Consider the following 19,715-nt stretch of genomic DNA (forward strand, 5'->3'; position numbering starts at 1 on the left):
TTATAGTTTGGGACAAGTTCACCAGTAAATGCGTTCAACTTTGTCACAACAACACATTATCGAATGCCAATAAGAAATATTACTTACTCGGTATAAAGTATCTCCTCCTCCGCCGGCTCCAGCTGCGCTCGCGTTCTGTTTGTGAGGTAAACAAAAGCTTTTTCCTCTCAGCGCGTCTTCTGGGGGTAAATACAAGGCTTTTTCCTCTCAGCGTGTTCTTCCAAAACTGAAAAGTATCCGAGATGAATGCGTTGCTGCTTTGTTTACGGTGGTGTGGGCGTTTACATGCCGCGTGGCTCGCGTGGAGGTTTGTAATAACTGTGGGATTACAAATTTATTTAAATGTTTAATTTAGATTCCAATGTAATAGTGTACAAACTGAAGAAGTTATATACATTGTATTTAGCATTTATGGTGACGATGATGACATCAGATGAACGATTCAAGAGGTCCCTGCCAGTTCCTGTTCTCTTATTGTAAGTCTAATGAGCCAGACGACGGAGACTCTTGCCTTTTGTTTGTAATGGCTCTAGGGGCCCCGGCCTCAGTCTTTGGGTAGTTAGGCTGATTGGATTAGGAGTGATTAAATCAGGCAGGATGCTATACCTGAATACTTCATTTGCATGCCTTAAGGTTGTCACCCAGGTGCTTGGTCTCCATTCCTAAGCACTGCCCCCTAAATGTATTTAAAACTACAATGTATCACTGCTTTAGTTAGACTTGGATGACTACAGCGACGCACAGCGAGTTCTCAATAAACAGTAACTTCTGTATGAAAGATATCCCAACGTCTCCTGGTCTCTGCTTCGACAAGAGGAAAAAAGGTTTACAACATAACAATAGTGCGAGAGGCGCGTGGGCGTGACCTAATTAGAGATAATGAGACCAGACGGAAAAACTGGACATGTCCTTGGTTTCATACGGATTACTTTATCACAGAATATTTGTTTTCGGTAAGACTTACTTCATTTAACAGTAGACATGTCAAGCTTTCTATAGATATATTTCTCATGTCAAGTATTTGCTGAGTTACAGTTCATTTTAGTGACGTGTTTCAAAAAGCAGTTCGCGGAGACGGAGAAGACAGAGAGCGCACCCTGTTTGTTTTCTTTATTCTTCAAAAGCACAAAGTTTAGTTTTTATTATGAGTGTATACAAATAAAAGTAGACCCCTTACAGATTCGAATGGTGTATTGCTCTTATCTGTACGATCAAAAATGGCAGAGTAATTCAAGCTCATTTCGGCCTTATCAGGAAAATCTGCCTCAAAATGCATATATGCGTTTGTCGACCCCAGAGGGTTAAAAGGGGTCGAAGCCTAGAAGCGCATCTAAATAGTTAACAAGCGGTTACTTGCATGGGTTTTGTGGGTGCTGAGTAAAGCATCCCGGTGCATGTATAATGCGTAGATTCCTGGTGAATTCCTTTTGAAAGCTTCGTCATTCCAGCCATGGGTTGATTAGTCCGAAGTGACTCGACAAAGTTACCGAACTTAAAACTGCCAGAAGATCGGACTCCGGAAGGGGAGTCGTGAGGTTTCCAAGGTGATACGTGTGTCTCCAGGGCACCGAAAGTAAAGAGAAGGCTTGCCTTTTCGGTGTGGGAGAAGTTTTATCTGGTTTCCCTGTAACACCCATTTTGGTTAGTTTGACCAATAACAAGGCACATAGTTTCAGCGGGAAAGTGTTTCTTTGTCCCACTTGACACCTCATTTGCATGTTTTACAACTGATCTGGAGACTGGTGTAATTTTCCCCACAGTACAGTAAAAATAGTGTGATGCATTTCACGATCACATAGTGTACATCATTGTGTGAGGAATAAAGAGCAGATCATTTTGATATCAAGAAAGAGACATCTAAAAGGTATTAAACCAGAGATACATTCATACACCTGAATATGAGTGTTTACTAATACGAATAACGAGTGGTAACTAGGCTAATATAATAAGGAAACATACAAACAATAAGTAATATAATATAATATAATAAGGTGTAGCATCAGAACGAGTCAGACAAAACTAAGATTCGATCAGGACATCGAAACATGAGGAGCTGAAATTCCAGGAGAACAGGACAACATCGTAAAGATTCATATCTCTGACTTCTGGAGCAAGCCTTACCAACAAGCCTCTTTCACAGAACAGCTTGCAACATTAAGACAAAAGAACACTTATATTGATAAGTCCAACGTAGGAAGGAGATCGTCAAATTTGGGGTAAATAATCAAGATTAATGGTCAAAGAGATGGCCATCACATGTGTTCCACAAGAGAAATCACAAGCTTCTTTAGATTGACTTTTCCCCCACACATAGAAGACAAAGAACCAGACTGAAATTCCTCTGTCCAAAGAACATGTCTTTTGGTCTCCACAGAACTATACAGAGACTTTCTTTTTCATATGCACATAAAACCATCCTAAAAGGACATTGCTAGACATAACACTATATTATGTATGTAACCACACATTAGACTATCATGTTTTAAGCACATATTATGTATGTCTTTCTAATAACTATTGAATGACTTTAAGGTTAGTCGTGTTTGGTATGTATGCGTTTGACATTTCTAGCTTGAAACGTTTCTTCCAACTGATTCTTTGTCAAATGTATCATATTCTGGTTATAGAAATCACATCCAAAATTATACTTTGCAAGAGTGTGTAAAATTCAGACCATGTGACTGATAACATGCTGATTTATGATGGAAGGAACAACCCTAGCTAAGATAATAGCCTATCTAATTGGTCAAGACACCAAATGGGATGTGTCCCAGAAGCCGAGTTTAAAACCTCAGGACACCTTTCCCTTCCCTCTTTCGTCTTTCGTCCCTTCTCGCCACTGCGTTTTGACGCTGTTTTAGCGCTCTTTGAGCGTGCTCTGGCCTACAGGCCAGTTGCTACTTAACACCACGATGAGAAGAAAAACCACCTAGTCTCGTTACTCATTTTATTCTTTTACTTTAGTTTCTTTTCTTTCCGTTGAGTCTCGTGTTCAAAAGTTAAGTTTGCCGCAAAGTCCAGCTCCGACTGGACCCGCTTCAAACTTCAACCAGCAACTGACTCCGCGACCATCCTCAGCCAACGCCCAACCATTGGCTTCCCAAGACATCACTTCAAAGACTACTGAACTTCCAGCCAATCACCAACTCGGGAAAACCCCTTTCCTGTAACGACGACGACAGAAAGGAATCCCTGTAACCAAAGGCAACGCAAGTAAAACAACTCCTGAACTGGTGCATTTAATATAAAATTTAGCCTCATTGAGAAACTCAATGCGAGGGTTAATTAAGTGATTGATGGTTGTTCAGGTCTATGCAATAGCACATAGTGCTATAAACTTGGGATTTCATTTTCTCATTCTCTAAACTCATCCTTTCTCTCTTTCTGCAACGTGTGAATGCTTGTGTTCATGTGTTAGATTAGTTTATGTCTTAGGTTTATATAAATAAAGTCGTATTTATATTTAAAAGAGAAGTATCTTGTGTTTTGTGCTTACAAGTTAATGTCTTAATCTGCCGATCTTGTTACTGTGCTTATTAATAGTGTTTTCACTATATTTTGGATTTTAATATCCAGTGCAGAATTAATGTTATACGGCTCGTTCAGTGAATCAGTGACTCGGTGATCAGCCGCAAAACAGTGATTCTGTTCAAATTCCCTATAAAATCATAAATGATTCCCTTTGAGCTAAATTAAATTATATTTATGTAATCAAACCCTACAAAGGAAACATACAAACAACACATGCATATACCAGATACATTTGTAACTGATTAATTATGGTCTAAATAAGGAAAATGCCTCTATGTGTGTGTTATGTATCTTGTAATCATGGGGGTAGTCCACAGGCCTGGTACCGAGGGTCATTTAGTTCTCTTGGAATGTGTTTGAAGTCCGATGGAGACACAAGATAGTCGATCTGTTTAGCATCTTTTTGACAGTGGGGGGGACAACCCTTGGCAATTAGCACCCATATAATGGTAGAATGTGGGGGCCAGGCTGTGAATTATATGCAAATGTCAAAAGGCTAAAAGGGTCTCTTAAGACAAAGTCCCAACGACCATCAAGGATCATAAGCAGATGTTACAAAAGATTAAACATGACAGTACAACTGACAACTGACAACAGCCACGACACCCTTAGATGAATCATCTTGTCAGGATGGAAGCAATGTCAAGATCAACATTTGTCAGAAAAGGTTCCCAAATTTTATGAAACACTCCAGTCTTATGTACAATACAAGTCAGGTAATCTAGCGACAGATATTCAAGAATAGTTTGATGCCACATCCTAACGGAGGGAGCTTTATCTGAGATCCATTGTAAAAGTATACATTTTTTTTGCACTGAAAATGAGAAAATAAAAAAAAAAGCCTAATTTTGCACTAATTTTGACCTACAGGAGGAGACATTCCCAGTAAATAAGACGCTGGATCTGGAACCAATGAAACACCCAAAATTGTATTCAGTTCTTCAGAAACCCCCCACCAGAACCTCTGTATCTTGTTACAGAACCACAAACAATGAGTAAGACTACCTATTTCTGTCTTACATTTGTGACAGAAAGGAGAGCAATCAGCCCTAAATCTATGTGAGCTCTGTGAAGAATCTTGAGCTGGATAGCTCTTACTTTATTACATATACTAAGACTCTTTGCATTTTTCCAAACCATACTCCAATCTTCATCTGATACTTGAATATTAAGTTCCCTTTCCCAAATCGTTTCAAGAAAAGGAGTGGATGTGTCAACATACTCCGATAACACACCATAAAATAAACTTATAGATTTAATTGAGTGCATTTCAGAAAGCTGCTTCTCAATTTTGCATCAGAAAGAAGTGTTGTGTCCTTTTGAATATAATTTCTTATTTGTAAATGGTGGAAAAAAATCCCTCCCATCAAGGTTGTATTTTTGGGAAATCTGACTAAAAGCCATAAGAGTATTACTATAAAAAATATCTTTTAGTTTAGAAAGTGCCATATAAGAGCCCACTGAGGATAGACAGGGTCATGTATGCAGTGATTCTACATTACTCATGTTTGAGCATGATGCATTGCTAAACCTAACTAGATGAGTCAAGTTTGCAAACGAACTTTGAAAGCTGGTTTGAAAAAGCCTTGTCTGAAAGTTTGAAGCAGTTGCCAATGCTGAAGTTTGAAAGGATAGATGGATGTTTCTAGCATGCTCCTAGCATCATTAATGTGTTGTTAGCATGCCATTAGCATGTCTTTTAGAATGATTTAACACATTGCTAACATGTTGTTACCATAGGTATAGGTAGATGCCATATTCGACTACTCCAGACATGTAGTCGTGTCCGCCATCTTGGGCATCTAACTCTACATGACTATGGTTTTTAGCATGATGTCCTAGGATACTCATTAAGCTTTGCTAGTGATAAACAGCTTAAACACACTATTGCCTGCTTTCACAGACAGAGCTTAGACTAAGCCAGGATCAGTGTTGGGTGTAATGCGTTACTTAGTAATTAGATTACTTATCCACTGAAAAAGTAAAGTAAGGGATTACTGTTCATTTTTAGGTAATTTAATTACAATTACTTATATAAATAATTTCAGTAAAAATTGAAGTAATTAAAAAAAAAATTAAGAACATACAGTAAATTTCAACAGTTCTAAAATCAATATTGAATTTGAAATGTAAATATACCGTCTAAAGATAAAATTGAATGCAGCGGCTAACTCTCCGCGCACCGGCTCGTTCACTTTCAGATTTTCCTGATTCACAGAAGAACCTTAAATACTCTTCGAATCTAAAAAGCTTGAATTTTACTTCTAAATGAACGAATTCAAATCGAAAACGAGTATTCCTGATTATGTAATCTGTATGAAAGTGAGGTACAGTCATTCCCGTATCTGAGCTCATTATATGCAGTCACCTGCGCACAAACGCTCACACCTAGATACAAAAATAAAATCATAAATTGATCTAATTTTCATCATTTTTGAAAGAAGACCTACTATGAGGAATTTACCTTATAGCAGCGAAATCTGACATTGTTTTATTCAGCAGAGAAGATCATTTCTGTGATTTATTCTTACCTACATTGGTTAACATGTTATTTTTACATAAACCTGTACGGATTTTACTAGTTGGGCTTTTCCTGAACATCTTGCCAAACTGAAGTGTATTGTTTAACTTTTAAGTAGTGCTGGGCATAGATTAATCTAGATTAATCTCATCCAAAATAAAAGTTTTCGTTTATATAATATATCTGTGTGTACTGTGAATATTTATTATGTGTATATAAAGACACACACATACAGTATATATTTTGAAAATATTTACATGTATTTACATGTATATATTTATATTAATATAATTTATATGATATATAAATATATTTAATATATAAACATAACACATTTTTCTTAAATATATACATACATGGGTGTGTATTCATATATACATAATAAATATACACAATACACACACATATATTATGTACACAAAACTTTTATTTTGGATGAGATTAATCTAGATTAATCTATGCCCAGCACTACTTTTAAGCTTTTTGTTAGTCAGATATTTTAAGTTTAAGTATTACAGTTGTTTTAAAGCTAAAAGGCTAAACTATTCTATGTTTGACTCAAACTGAAATAATAAATAGTTTAATTTATATTAAGGTTTATAGGGATTTTAAGATAGCTCAATTAGCAATTTGAATAATTAAGTTACTTATTGAGTAACTAAGAGTAATTAGTAAAGTAATTTAAATACAATATTGATGAAGTAATAAGTAACTGTAATTACTTTTTGAAAGTAATTTACCCAACACTGGCCAGGATTATGCCATAGCTCAGTTTAGCTCAAGGATATTTAAGTTATTTTTTAGAAAGGTGCCTTAGAAAAAACATTACCAGTGTGCATCTTGAGACAAAACAAAGGCACTGACATATTTTAAGATCAGTCTGTGCAAGTTTCTTTCACCTGAAACAGCTCAGACTTAAATTTTAATCTGGGACTAGGTTTAAGCCTTGAAACTGAAACTGGAGGTATAAATCTTACTGTACAAAAGTGTTGACTCCCTCAATGAAAGTACACGGGACTTTTCATGGTTTCGATCATCTGAAAATCGTAAGTACGATCAGTCAGGGGGGAAAAAAATTCCAACCCGAGTTTGGTGGTTGTAGCTTGAAAGCTCTAGGAGGAGATACATTTTAAAATCTAGTCTCAGATGAAAAAGCAGCAGCTTAAATAGCAGATCAATAATTTGGCCTTTTCAAAACAACTTAATTACTGTAGTATATCACATTATCACATTTTAGATACTCTTCCTTGAGGCAAAATCAGACCTTCCTCCCAAGATGACCAACCCACACTTTGGTTAGTCCAAGTTAGGTCAGGTTTTAACACATGGTGTGGGGAGAGTTATGGGGAAAGAGCAAGCAATAATGACTTGGTAAGCATTCTAAATATGCAGTAATAAATCTTGAAAATGTGTAATTAAAATTAAGTTTTTCTCAATCGCTATTTTGTATCGTTATGTATGTTGTCCAGTTATTATGGAGTCATGTTTTTGTCATAAAAATTTCAAGATATACATATGGGGGTGTTCTTCCACAGAATAAAACTCACCATTCTATTAGGTAACGGAAGTGAACATTTGAGAAATTAATGAATAGTTTTGATGAGCTCAAGGGCACATGCAACACAGCCCCGCAGGCCCACGTGAATATGCCATCCGCATGTTCTTCACCTCTCTCCTGGTCTCAATGTGTAATTACAGTCAAACCTCTTTCCATTCCTGCTATAGTTGTGAATAATGCCTAGAAACATAGTGACAGTGACCAAGTTAAATGTCATTACTGACACAAAGTTATCAAATAACCAAGTCAAGTAAATGTTTGTATTGACTTTAGGTTATGTAACGTGGTGCACAAATCTGCTTTTCCTGCGTGGGTTTAGGTGTATGATTAGGATTTGTAGCGGGTTTTGGAGACAGGAACCAATCAGACAGCAGTCTCCTCGGTGTATGAACCAAATCAAAGTAGGGAGTCATAATCTGGTGTTGAAGAGTCCGATTTTGGACAAGCATTTGTTGTTCTGCAGAGACCTACAGAGTACTTGGACGTGACTAACTTCATAGAGGGTGAGGTTTTCAGCCGTTCAAAACATAAAATTTCACTCGGTTTCATAAAAGTATGGCTTGAGACAATGGATCATTTGGAATGCTTATACACACATATATATACAGTGTGTATATATATATATATATATATATATATATATATATATATATATATATATATATATATGTGTGTGTGTATATTTAATTTTTTGTGCTTTGTTATGGCTTTTTAATTGGACTTGGTTTGGAAATGTTAGGCTATCTGATTACAATATAAAAACAGGCAAAAAAAAAAAAGCTAAACAATGCACAATCGATTTATAATGCTTTTTTTTTTCTTTCTTTCTTTCTTTTTAAGGAAAAAAAAAACATCAGCGGATGTTTTTGAGAAACCAGCTTAATGATCTTAAGTGTGCCGATGCCAGGTCAATATATTTGTTTACATCTGACTTACAGTCCTAATTAGCCAAGCTTCAATGACACCTCCATAGTGACGCACCGGGATCTTGTACAGTATTGGAATTGAATGAATAATGAATAAAAGCTTATATTTGCATATGTTTTATTCTGTTCTGTCTTCGTGTTTTTTCAGGTGTGCAGTAGTACTGGTTGATTTCAGTAATAATGGCAGTCTGGTCTCTTTGTCTGTCTTTCTTTCTGCTCTGGATGCTTCAGGTGATTTTTGTGAAGTGTATGTTGCCCAGTTTTCTGTTTATGCAGTTTAGCTCAAATCTCACTGACTATCAGATTGGGTTTAGACATAAAATTGTAATCTGATCATTTAAATTATTTATATATAAATATATAAAATGCTTTTCTTTTATCATTTCGGGGGCAACACCTCTTAATGGCACATGCAATGGTGAGATATTGATGCTGTCTTTTAGTGCGTTACATTTGTTCTGTCTAGTTGTAGTGACAAAAGCAGGGTCGTCGCTGGTGGGGTGAAAGGTGATGACGATTATAGGGGCCAATGGCTGTGAACTGCTTGTTGCTTGTCTGTCTTTCTTTCTGCTCTTTTGCTCTGGATGCTTCAGGTAATTGTTGTGAATTTTATGTTTCCCAGTTTTCTGTTTATGCAGTTTAGCTCAAATCTCACTGACTGTCAGATTGGGTTTAGACATAAAATTGTAATCTGATCATTTAAATTCTTTATATATAAATATATATATAATTATTTTCTTTTATTATTTCAGGGACAACACCTCTTAATGGCACAAGCAATGGTGAGATATTGATGCTGTCTTTTAGTGCGTTACATTTGTTCTGTCTAGTTGTAGTGACAAAAGCAGGGTCGTCGCTGGTGGGGTGAAAGGTGATGACGATTATAGGGGCTCATGGCTGAGAACAGCGCGCAAACACCAAACTGAGCTCTTCATCTGCACCTGAGTGAACAAAAACGCCTCCCCAGTTTAAACATAGAAACACAAAAAGAGGCGAAAAGCTTAATTCAGCACCCGTGCGCTATGTTCTGTGCACTCAGCACGCACGCAGAGAGCCACGTCTCAGTCCTTGAACACCGAATTGAGTTTTGCCTCTTCTTGCTCTTGAACCGAAAATATTAGGCTAAGTGTAAATAGCATATTTTTTAGCAATGGATTCTATTTACACGATGTAAAAATAGCAACATTTTCTATTTATACTACTTATTGCAAACAGTAGTAATTATCTGCACCTCAGTATTGTAGTACATTATGAAACAGTACGCAATAATAACGTATTGAGTGTAAATTATAGTTTTAATTCAAATTATTTAATGGATGCCATCTTATTGGGATGGGATCGGGAAAGGTCCTCGAGTCGGGATTCGAACACGGAACGCCCGTAGCGCAGCGCCTTTCTGATGCAATATGAGATTTGAAAAGGGAGAAAAAAAAGTTTGGTAAAAGGCAGGCTCGAACTCGGGTCGATTGCCTCAAAAAGCATGCGTTTTAACATCTACGCCACTGGACCTAATATCGAATTAGCGTCTTTTATTAGTGTCTTTTACACGTTAGTGCGCGGAGTTAGTGTAAATAGCCTTTGCCAACAAGACGGGCTATTTGCTCTTAGTGTTAATAGACACTCCGAAAATATTATGGCCCTTGAAAAAACTGTCGGTTATGTCTTAAGTGAACGTAAACGGTTGAGAAAGAAGCAGATGCGTTGTCTCTTAAAGTGACTGCGCCTAATTTACGAGCTGCTGGCGATGTCCTTATATAAATTCATGAAATCCAATGAGAGAAAATCATTCATTGCTCTTTACTGAATTACCTTTAACAAGAACTAATCTATTTTTAATTTATACAGTGAGGACTATGCAATGCAATTTTTTCGGTCTCTGTAGCTGGACACCTACAAACTTGAAAAAAACTTAAACTTTGTTGAATTTGTATCTTTGTTCAATTTATTTATTTGTGCTTTTTCAAACAGGGACCATTGACCTGTACACAAAGACAGGCGGAAAGTGTGCATGTATGTACAATATCAATCTGATATCAGTTTAATGAAAATACAAAAGGTTTGAAGCAGCAATAATACTAACAAAACTTTCTTACAGCAACCGGTGGCTGCCAGTGGTCTGCATATGACTGTAGATGCTTCCGCTTTTTTAGCTGCGGGACTTCCTGGATTGATGCAGAGGTATGGGATGCTATCTAATCATATGGATTCCTTCATCTTTAAGACTTGACATTTTCAGTTAGTTAACAATAGTTTTTATGTCCTACTCTCTTTAGAAACAGTGTTTGGACTACAACGGGCACCTCGCCTCTGTACACACTAAGGCAGAGTACACCTTCATACAAAACCTGATTAAATCTCAAACTCGAGCTTCAACTGAGGCCTGGATAGGAGGCTATGGCTCTGTTTCAGTATGTTTGTTTAAATTAATAATTATTATTATTAGTAGTAGTAGTAGTAGTAGTAGTAGTAGTAGTAGTATTATAAAAAAATATATTTGTTCAGTGTCTTTGTCAATGGTCTTTCTTCTTCTTTTGTATATTGTACTTGTGTTTTTGAGTGATGTCATAGTATTAAAGAAAGATTAGGATACAGCCAATACGTTTGTCATGTTAGTTCTACTGGGCAGTTTCTATAGAGAAACACAAACGTGTTTTAGATGCATAAACATTACATTTTCATTTACATTAAGTCATTTAGCAGATGCTTTTAGCCAAAGCGACTTACAAATGAGGACAATGGAAGCAATCAAAATCAACGGAAGAGCAGCGTTACGCAAGCGCTATGGCAAGTCTGAGTTAGCCTAATGCAGCACACAAAGCAAGGTCTTTTTTTTAATTATATAATGAATAAAAAGAAAACAAACACAAAAATAATAGAGAAGCTAGTGTTAGTTAGCAAATGAATAGAGTGAAAGTCTAAAAGAGGCAAGTATTTTTTTTTTTTAAAGAATAGAATTAGAATAGAGAGTGCTAGAGTTAGAGGGTCAAATAAAAATGGAAGAGATGTGTTTTTAGCTGATTCTTGAAGATGGTTAAGGACTGAATTTTATGCCAGCAGCTATTGGTAGCCAGTGTAAAATGGTTAAACAGAGGTGTGACGTGCGTACTTTTCAGCTCATTAAAAAATACATCTTGCAGCCACGTTCTGGATTAATTGTAGAGGTTTGATGGAATTGGCTGGAAGACCTGCCAAGAGAGCATTGTAATAGTCCAGTCTGGACCAAACAAGAGCCTGAATAAGGAGTTGTGTTGCATGTTCCAAAAGAAAGGCCCTGATCTTCCTGATGTTGAATAAAGCAAATCCGCAGAACAGGGCAGTTTTAGCAATGTGGTCTAAGAAAGTCATCAATCACAACTCCACGGTTTCTGGCTGTTTTTGAAGGAGTTATGGTTCATGTGCCTAACTGGATGGTGAAATTGTGATGAAACGATGGGTTTGATGGAACAAGCAGTTCTGTCTTGGGAAAGTTGATTTGAAGGTGATGGTCCTTCATCCAGCAAGAAATGTCTATTAGACATGCTGAGATGCAAGCAGCTATCGTCGGATCATCGGCATGGAATGAGAGGTAGAGTTGAGTGTCATCAGCATAGCAGTGATATGATAAGCCTCGTTTCTGAATGACAGAACCTAGCGATGCCAAGTAGACAGTGAAGAGTAGTGGTCCAAGAACTGAGCCCTGAGGCACCTCAGTAGTTAGATGTTGAGACTTGGACACCTCACCTCTCCAAGAACAAACCAGTGGAGTGCGGTTTCTGAGATGCCCTTTGCCAACAGGGTTGACAGGAGGATCTGGTTGTTAACCATGTCAAAAGCAGCGGACAGATCCAGCAAGATAAGTGTTGAAGATTTGAAATACGCCCTTGCCAGTCTTATGGCTTCAACAACTGAGAGCAAGGCCGTCTCGGTTAAATGTCCACTACCGAAACCAGACTGGTTGCTGTCGAGGAGGTTGTTCTGTGTGAGAAAGGCAGAGACTTGGTCGAACACCGCTCGTTCAAGTGTTTTTGCAATGAAAGAAAGAGGGGAAACCGGTCTGTAGTTCTCTAAAGAAAAGATGGGTTAAGGGTGGGTTTCTTAATTAGCCTGTCTAAATGCTGAGGGGAAAACACCAGTGTGAAGAGATGTTAATGATGTGAGTGCAGGTACAACTGCAGGAGAAATCGCTTCAAGGAGATGAGAACAGGAAACAGGAAATGGAATAGGATCAATCAGACAAGTAGCAGGATGATTAGAAAGGATGAGTTTGGAGACTTCTGCCTCAGAGAGTGAAGAGAAGGATGTGAATGAGTGTATGTTTGCTGGTAAGATGTGCTTGACAGATTGTGGTGTGGAAAACTGCCACATTCTTCATTAATAAAATTGAAACCATCAATGCACAAAGTCGTCAGCTGTTAGAGTAGATGAAGGAGGGGAGGAAGATGACAAAGGAGGGAGGAAAATGAAAACATTAATGCTGTCTTATGTACCTGTGAACCAAGTGGTTAGTGCGAACATGTTTTTTATACTTAATAAAAAAAACTAAAAAATATATTTATTAAATTATTTGTTTAATAAATATTAAACAATGCCATGAAGGTGTGTGATGGAAACTGAGTGTCCTTTTTGGTGTTCTGTTCACAGGAGAGATCATGGCTCTGGAATGATGGGTCCAAAATGAACCTAGAGATATGGGCTCCTGGACAACACGATCATAAGAATGGGAAAGAGAACTGTATTGGGATGAACTATGACTGTGAGTGTTTTTAATGTTCATGAAATATCATGACCATTTTTGTCAGTTTTTAGACAGTCTTGTAGAATAGTAGTATCCTCAATTCAAATAATCAGCCGAATGTAGAATAATAATTATATATATTTATATTTTTATTTTATTTTTCCTTCCTGCTATAGGCTCGGAAAAGTGGAATAACTACAACTGTGATCGGAAAATGGGTTTTGTGTGTAGCAGGATGAAAAAGCTTAATGGAGAATGTTGAATGTCGTATTGTATGACCCAAATAGTTGACCCAAAAATGACAAATATTTACAACAGTGCTTACCCTCAGTCGATCCAAGACAAAGAGGAGTTCTTCATCAGAACAGATTTGAAGAAATATAACTTTACATAATTTTCTTATTGACGGATCCTCTGCGGTGAATGGGTGCCATCAGAATGAGAGCTTAAACAGCTGATCATGAAAACATCACAATAATCCACACGACTCCAGTCCATCAATTAATGTCTTGTGAAGTGAAAGGCTGCAAGTTTGTAATCAAATTTTCTTTTTCATTTTTCGGTCAACTGCTCCTTTAACTAATTCTCTCTGATTTCTTTACTAATGTGCAAGTAGAACTCACATATGTGCATTTTCTGAATGAAACTCCCGAAGGTTTTGGTAAACTTTGTATCAGATTAAATAATTTTCTGCATCAGAGCTGCTTTGCTTTTGTCATGCCTATGTGTCGTTATAGGAAATAAACAGAAACATTTGCTAATTGAGTTGTTATAGAACAAACTGTAAAGTAATTCAATGAGAAGTGTGCCAAAGAAAGAGAATATTTGAAGATGATTTGTCAAAATGTCTATTTAATGAAATTACAAAGCTTATATAAAGCAGCAGTAATACAAACACCAAATTCTTTAAAAAGTAACTTGTGACAGTGATTAGTCCACATGAAGGAGATGCTTCCATTTTTTTTAACACCCCAAAACTGGACTGGTATGAGATGGCAGCTTCGAATGTGGATTCCTTCATTTGACGATGACGAACCTCTCGAACGTATGAGCTGCAGTTAACTCTAGTCCTTATGACCTCCTCTTGGAAAATGTCTTTGGAAAAGAGTACTTCAATAGTACTCCTACTAATTTGAAAATACTAAATCAAAAACATCAATTTAAACAAAGACCTGGTTAGGAGGATATTTTGTGGCTTCTGCTGCTGCTGTGAGAAATCACCATGGAAGTCTTGAGGTTTTGAATTGATTCATTTTGATTGATGAATCTGAATTTAGTGTTTACATGAAGGCTAAATAAAGTGATCGGGTTGATGTGACATAAATTGGAAATCGGAATATAATTTTTTAATTTTTTTTTACATGCACAGTACACTGCACAAATATAGAGTTTCTCACTGTCTGCACAAAATAAACACTCTCCTACAGACGGCCAAGCAGCACGTCCAGTCTGCGCCTGCACCTTTTTTCTCATGCACTGGTTCGCCAGCTGAACAGCCAATCAGAATGAACAGATGGCCCGACTGACCGACAAGCTCCAACGCTGATTCCACATGTCGAATCGGCCGAAAAAAATCCAATGAGGATCAACTTCAGCCAACGGCGCAGAACACACTAAGTCGGCTGAGTAACAAAAACTGCCCGACGGCTGACCGTTGGCTTGGTGTGTACTGGGCTTACAGGCTACACATGTTGGCCTACAGGCCTTGATCGATATCAGCACTTATGTGCCTTCAGGCATGCCAAATGGCCTTTTTGTTCCTCAAGATATGTTTGGGACTGGAAAGCAGAAGTCTTTGAAGATTTTTGACCCTACACATCTTTGCAGCAATAAAATGCGCAACAATTTGTTTTCTATGAAATTCTACGTAATATATCTAATTATTATATCAATATTTAACTTACATTGGAAAGGTTTCCATGACCTCTCACGAGATCTCGGCAAAAAGTCTTGCTATTTATTCCAAAACATGATGCATGATGGGATACACTAAGCCTCGAATAGCACTCCAGAGCGGTGTTCAAAATAGTGGCTGCGTCCAAAATGGCAAACTCAATGAGAACGTATTTCATTTTAATAAAAGCGCTAAAAGAGTACGTACTCTACAGCCAAATCACATTAAGTATGAACGCGATCCAGACATCATCGGCCAGGCGTACGTTATCATGTGACCTACGATGTAATAACAAGCGCAATTTAAAAGATAAGAGCAACAGGTTTAATTCATCTATCTGTAAATATTTTGATGTTGATGTAATTTGCTCATTTTGTGGTCTTGTTGAAGAAACAGCTGCCATTTTATTGTGACTGTAGTATAACCAATAAAGTTTGCGTTGATTTAAGTTTTTTATATTTTTAACTCTACAAATATGACCCACAGTATAATCCATGAATATATTATTTTTATTATGATAACCCCAAAACGTTATCTCTCGAATGTTATTAATTTCTTTATTTTATGTGCAAAATAGTTCATCCACATGCAAAACTGTCTTAAATCTCTTGTTTTCCTCTTTTTCTCGTTGAATTTCACTCTCATCCCGAGGCTTATAAATAACAAAAAAAACAAAACAAAACAAATGCAGTTGTTTGATACATTATGATTACATGAATATTATGATTATTCAAAGATATTTTGAAATATATAAGTTTTTTTTCCTGTGTATGTAATCTCATATTATGATGTACGCAAACCCATTATAGTTATTTTCTGTTTTTTTGTCACTATGATTGTTCATTGTTAAAGATACTGCCATCTTTCCCTGAGCTTGTATGTAATTATAAGTTCTGCAGAAATAATAATAAAAAGAAGATAAGAAGGACAGGAGTACTAACACCTCATAGAATCAATAAATCCACAACCCTACCTAGTACAGTTTTCCTCAGCGTTTGCGATGTTTGTAATATCTGCACAAAGGAGATGTAGTGCAGCTGCTCGAAGATGACTGTTGATTTTATACTCGAAAAATGTGAGTATTACTACTTAAAAATAAGATTACCCCAGAATGCATTGCTAGCCCACCCCAACACTTATGAGCAATAATTATTCTAATTATAAATGCTGATTAATTATATATATATATATATATATATATATATATATATATATCCCTTAAATGCATAACCTTGGGTCTTTAGCGATCCGGTACATCATTCTCTACCCTATCCCTCCTTCATTTTTTAAAGTTAGACATCAACTTTCTTAGTATTCCTCAATCTATTAATTATAAACAATATAACAAGGGGAAAAAAGTAAAATATACAAGAATGCACTTTTTCTGATTAATTTTTTCTAAAAAAGTGTATAGGGTCACTAGAGACCCGAGGTATGTAAATATTTTTGTACTTACATAGGTATGTAAGTATTTTTTCCTGCGCGACTATATTTACATATTTGTTTGATACACAATGATGATGTGATGTTTCACTCATAATTACCGCAGGCATAAAACAAACGAATATCATCAGCAAAATTTTAACTGGTTTGAATGGCTTTACTGCAGAGCAATTACTGTATTTGATGGTGGATGTGGTGAATAAACTGCCAGTGATCAAAATATTGAATACGAAGTCATTGAAAACAATACTTTTGAGAATATGGTTGAGATCGTGAATATGAGGCAGATGCTGAATGTACTGTGGAAGTGCGCTCTGACGATGACAGTGATGGTAAAAAACTGAACCCTTTTAATTTTCAAAAGGTAACCAAATATGCTTTATTTTATTCTTCTGTAATTGTTCATGCATTTAAACATTCATGCATTTAAGGGAAATATATATACAAACCCGATTCCAAAAAAGTTGGGACACTGTACAAATTGTGAATAAAAACAGAATGCAACGATGTGGAAGTTTCAAATTTCAATATTTTATTCAGAATACAACATAAATGACATATCAAATGTTTAAACTGAGAACATGTATAATTTTAAGGGAAAAATGAGTTGATTTTAAATTTCATGGCATCAACACATCTCAAAAAAGTTGGGACAAGGCCATGTTTACCACTGTGTGGCATCCCCTCTTTTTTTTATAACAGTCTGCAAACGTCTGGGGACTGAAGAGATGAAGTTGCTCAAGTTTAGGAATAGGAATATTGTCCCATTCTTGTCTAATACAGGCTTCTAGTTGCTCAACTGTCTTAGGTCTTCTTTGTCGCATCTTCCTCTTTATGATGCACCAAATGTTTTCTATGGGTGAAAGATCTGGACTGCAGGCTGGGCATTTCCAGATGTGTAAGATGCCCATGCCACACGCACTCATGCAACCCCATACCATCAGAGATGCAGGTTTCTGAACTGAGCGCTAACAACAACTTGGGTTGTCCTTGTCCTCTTTAGTCCGGATGACATGGCGTCCCAGTTTTCCAAATAGAACTTCAAATTTTGATTCGTCTGACCATAGAACACTTTTCCACTTTGAAACAGTCCATTTTAAATGAGCCTTGGCCCACAGGACACGACAGCGCTTCTGGTCCATGTTCACATATGGCCTCCTTTTTGCATGATAGAGCTTTAGTTGGCATCTGCAGATAGCATGGCGGATTGTGTTTACCGACAGTGGTTTCTGGAAGTATTCCTGGGCCCATTTAGTAATGTCAATGACAGAATCATGCCGATGAGTGATGCAGTGTCGTCTTCGGGCCCGAAGACCACGGGCATTCAACAAAGGTCTTAGGCCTTGTCCCTTACACACAGAGATTGTTCCAGATTCTCTGAATCTTTGGATGATATTATGCACTGTAGATGATGATAACTTCAAACTCTTTGCAATTTTTCTCTGAGAAACTCCTTTCTGATATTGCTTCACTATTTTTCGCCGCAGCATTGGGGGAATTGGTGATCCTCTTCCCATCTTGACTTCTGAGAGACACTGCCACTCTGAGAAGCTCTTTTTATACCCAATCATGTTGCCAATTTACCTAATAAGTTGCAAATTGGTCCGCCAGTTGGTCCTTATATGTACATTTAACTTTTCCGGCCTCGTATTGCTACCTGTCCCAACTTTTTTGAAATGTGTAGCTCTCATGAAATCCAAAATGAGCCAATATTTGGCATGACATTTCAAAATGTCTCACTTTCAACATTTGATATGTTATCTATATTCTATTTTGAATAAAATATAAGTTTATGAGATTTGTAAATTATTGCATTCCTTTTTTATTCACAATTTGTACAGTGTCCCAACTTTTTTGGAATCGGGTTTGTATATATATATATATATATATATATATATATATCCATCACAACCCTCATTGCTGCAGTCAGACTGGTATCTGATCATGGATGGGAAAAGGACATTGAGAGGATGAGGAAAACCATGACGACGACCCCCTGAACCACACAACTTTGAACAAGAGCAGGGGGCGTATTACAAAAAGATCCTAACTTTAAAATCTCATCTTATCTGTTTGGTAACCATGGTAATTTCAGTTAGGACCACATTTAGGACAAAAGCTATTACAGAACAGCATTTCCTAAGTGCGTTATCCTATCTTAACTACAGATAGGAAGGGGGTATTACAGAAACCTCCTAAATTGACAAAAAATCCTAAAAACAGTCTTAACTTCAAAATTATCTGAAAACTAAGGGAAAAACCGCTTACAATTGCGCTGTCCAACAATGGTATTACATTTATTAATAATTGAAAATGAAGAACGAAGATGTTTAATGGTAGAAAGGCTCTTGGAGGACCCTGAAGATGTGTTACATTTTGATTTGACAAAACACAAGTACAGTCTGCCGCACAACATATTGCAGTTAGCACAGTTACTGCAACCAGCATTACAGAGACCAACAAAAGCCTCACGGAGCATTACCGGTTATAGACAGCGCAAGTGACTAAAGGCCCGTTCACACCCAGCACGATAACTATAAAGATAACGATAAAGACACATACCTTCTATGTAGATATCAGAGAACAATTTAAAATATTGTATTAATGCTTTCTATGGCACCTTTAAACCTGCTATAGTGAACGGTGTGGTGCCAGATTTGTTTAGGACTTAAAGGTGAGGACTTGCAACTCGGCTTGAATGCAGAGACTCGAGACTTACTTGTGACTTCCAAAACAATAACTTGGTCTCACCTCTAATTCCCTCTCTCATGAACTCTTATGTCAAGTAGGGGTTTCCCCGACTACGGATTTTCATAGTCGAATCTGGATTTTCAAATACGAATCATATGTTTGGGTGCGGGGCAAAATACAAAGTACCAAGAGTCAAGTCAGACAGTCATAAATACTGATGTTAACACACACGGAAAATAGCCTAACTGAAGCCTCGCAGATACAAAGGGGGTAAATATAGTTTTATGTTTTGATTAAAAGATAGTTAACATTAAACGTCAGCGAAACCCTAAGAATTCACAACATTTTTTATAATAGTGCTCTCATTATAACGTTATGTAATGTTCTGCATTTCTGTTTTGAGCTGAACGCACTGAAGATGACCAGTAGATTGAAGC

The 19,715-nt window shown here is 36.9% G+C and overlaps 1 protein-coding gene across 1 annotated transcript; it reads left to right on the forward strand.

Moving 5' to 3' along the window:
- Nucleotides 1-8,898: 8,898 nt before the first annotated feature.
- On the forward strand, nt 8,899-13,897 carry LOC131537605 (ladderlectin-like). The gene is made up of 7 exons (XM_058771180.1): nt 8,899-9,129; nt 9,289-9,318; nt 10,505-10,546; nt 10,632-10,714; nt 10,810-10,944; nt 13,157-13,268; nt 13,427-13,897. Exons 1-7 carry the CDS (start codon nt 9,066-9,068, stop codon nt 13,510-13,512), a joined length of 552 nt encoding a protein of 183 aa, XP_058627163.1. The 5' UTR covers nt 8,899-9,065; the 3' UTR covers nt 13,513-13,897.
- Nucleotides 13,898-19,715: the final 5,818 nt, after the last annotated feature.

This window comes from Onychostoma macrolepis, chromosome 03, assembly GCF_012432095.1.
Source record: "Onychostoma macrolepis isolate SWU-2019 chromosome 03, ASM1243209v1, whole genome shotgun sequence".
NCBI classification, from domain to species: domain Eukaryota; kingdom Metazoa; phylum Chordata; class Actinopteri; order Cypriniformes; family Cyprinidae; genus Onychostoma; species Onychostoma macrolepis.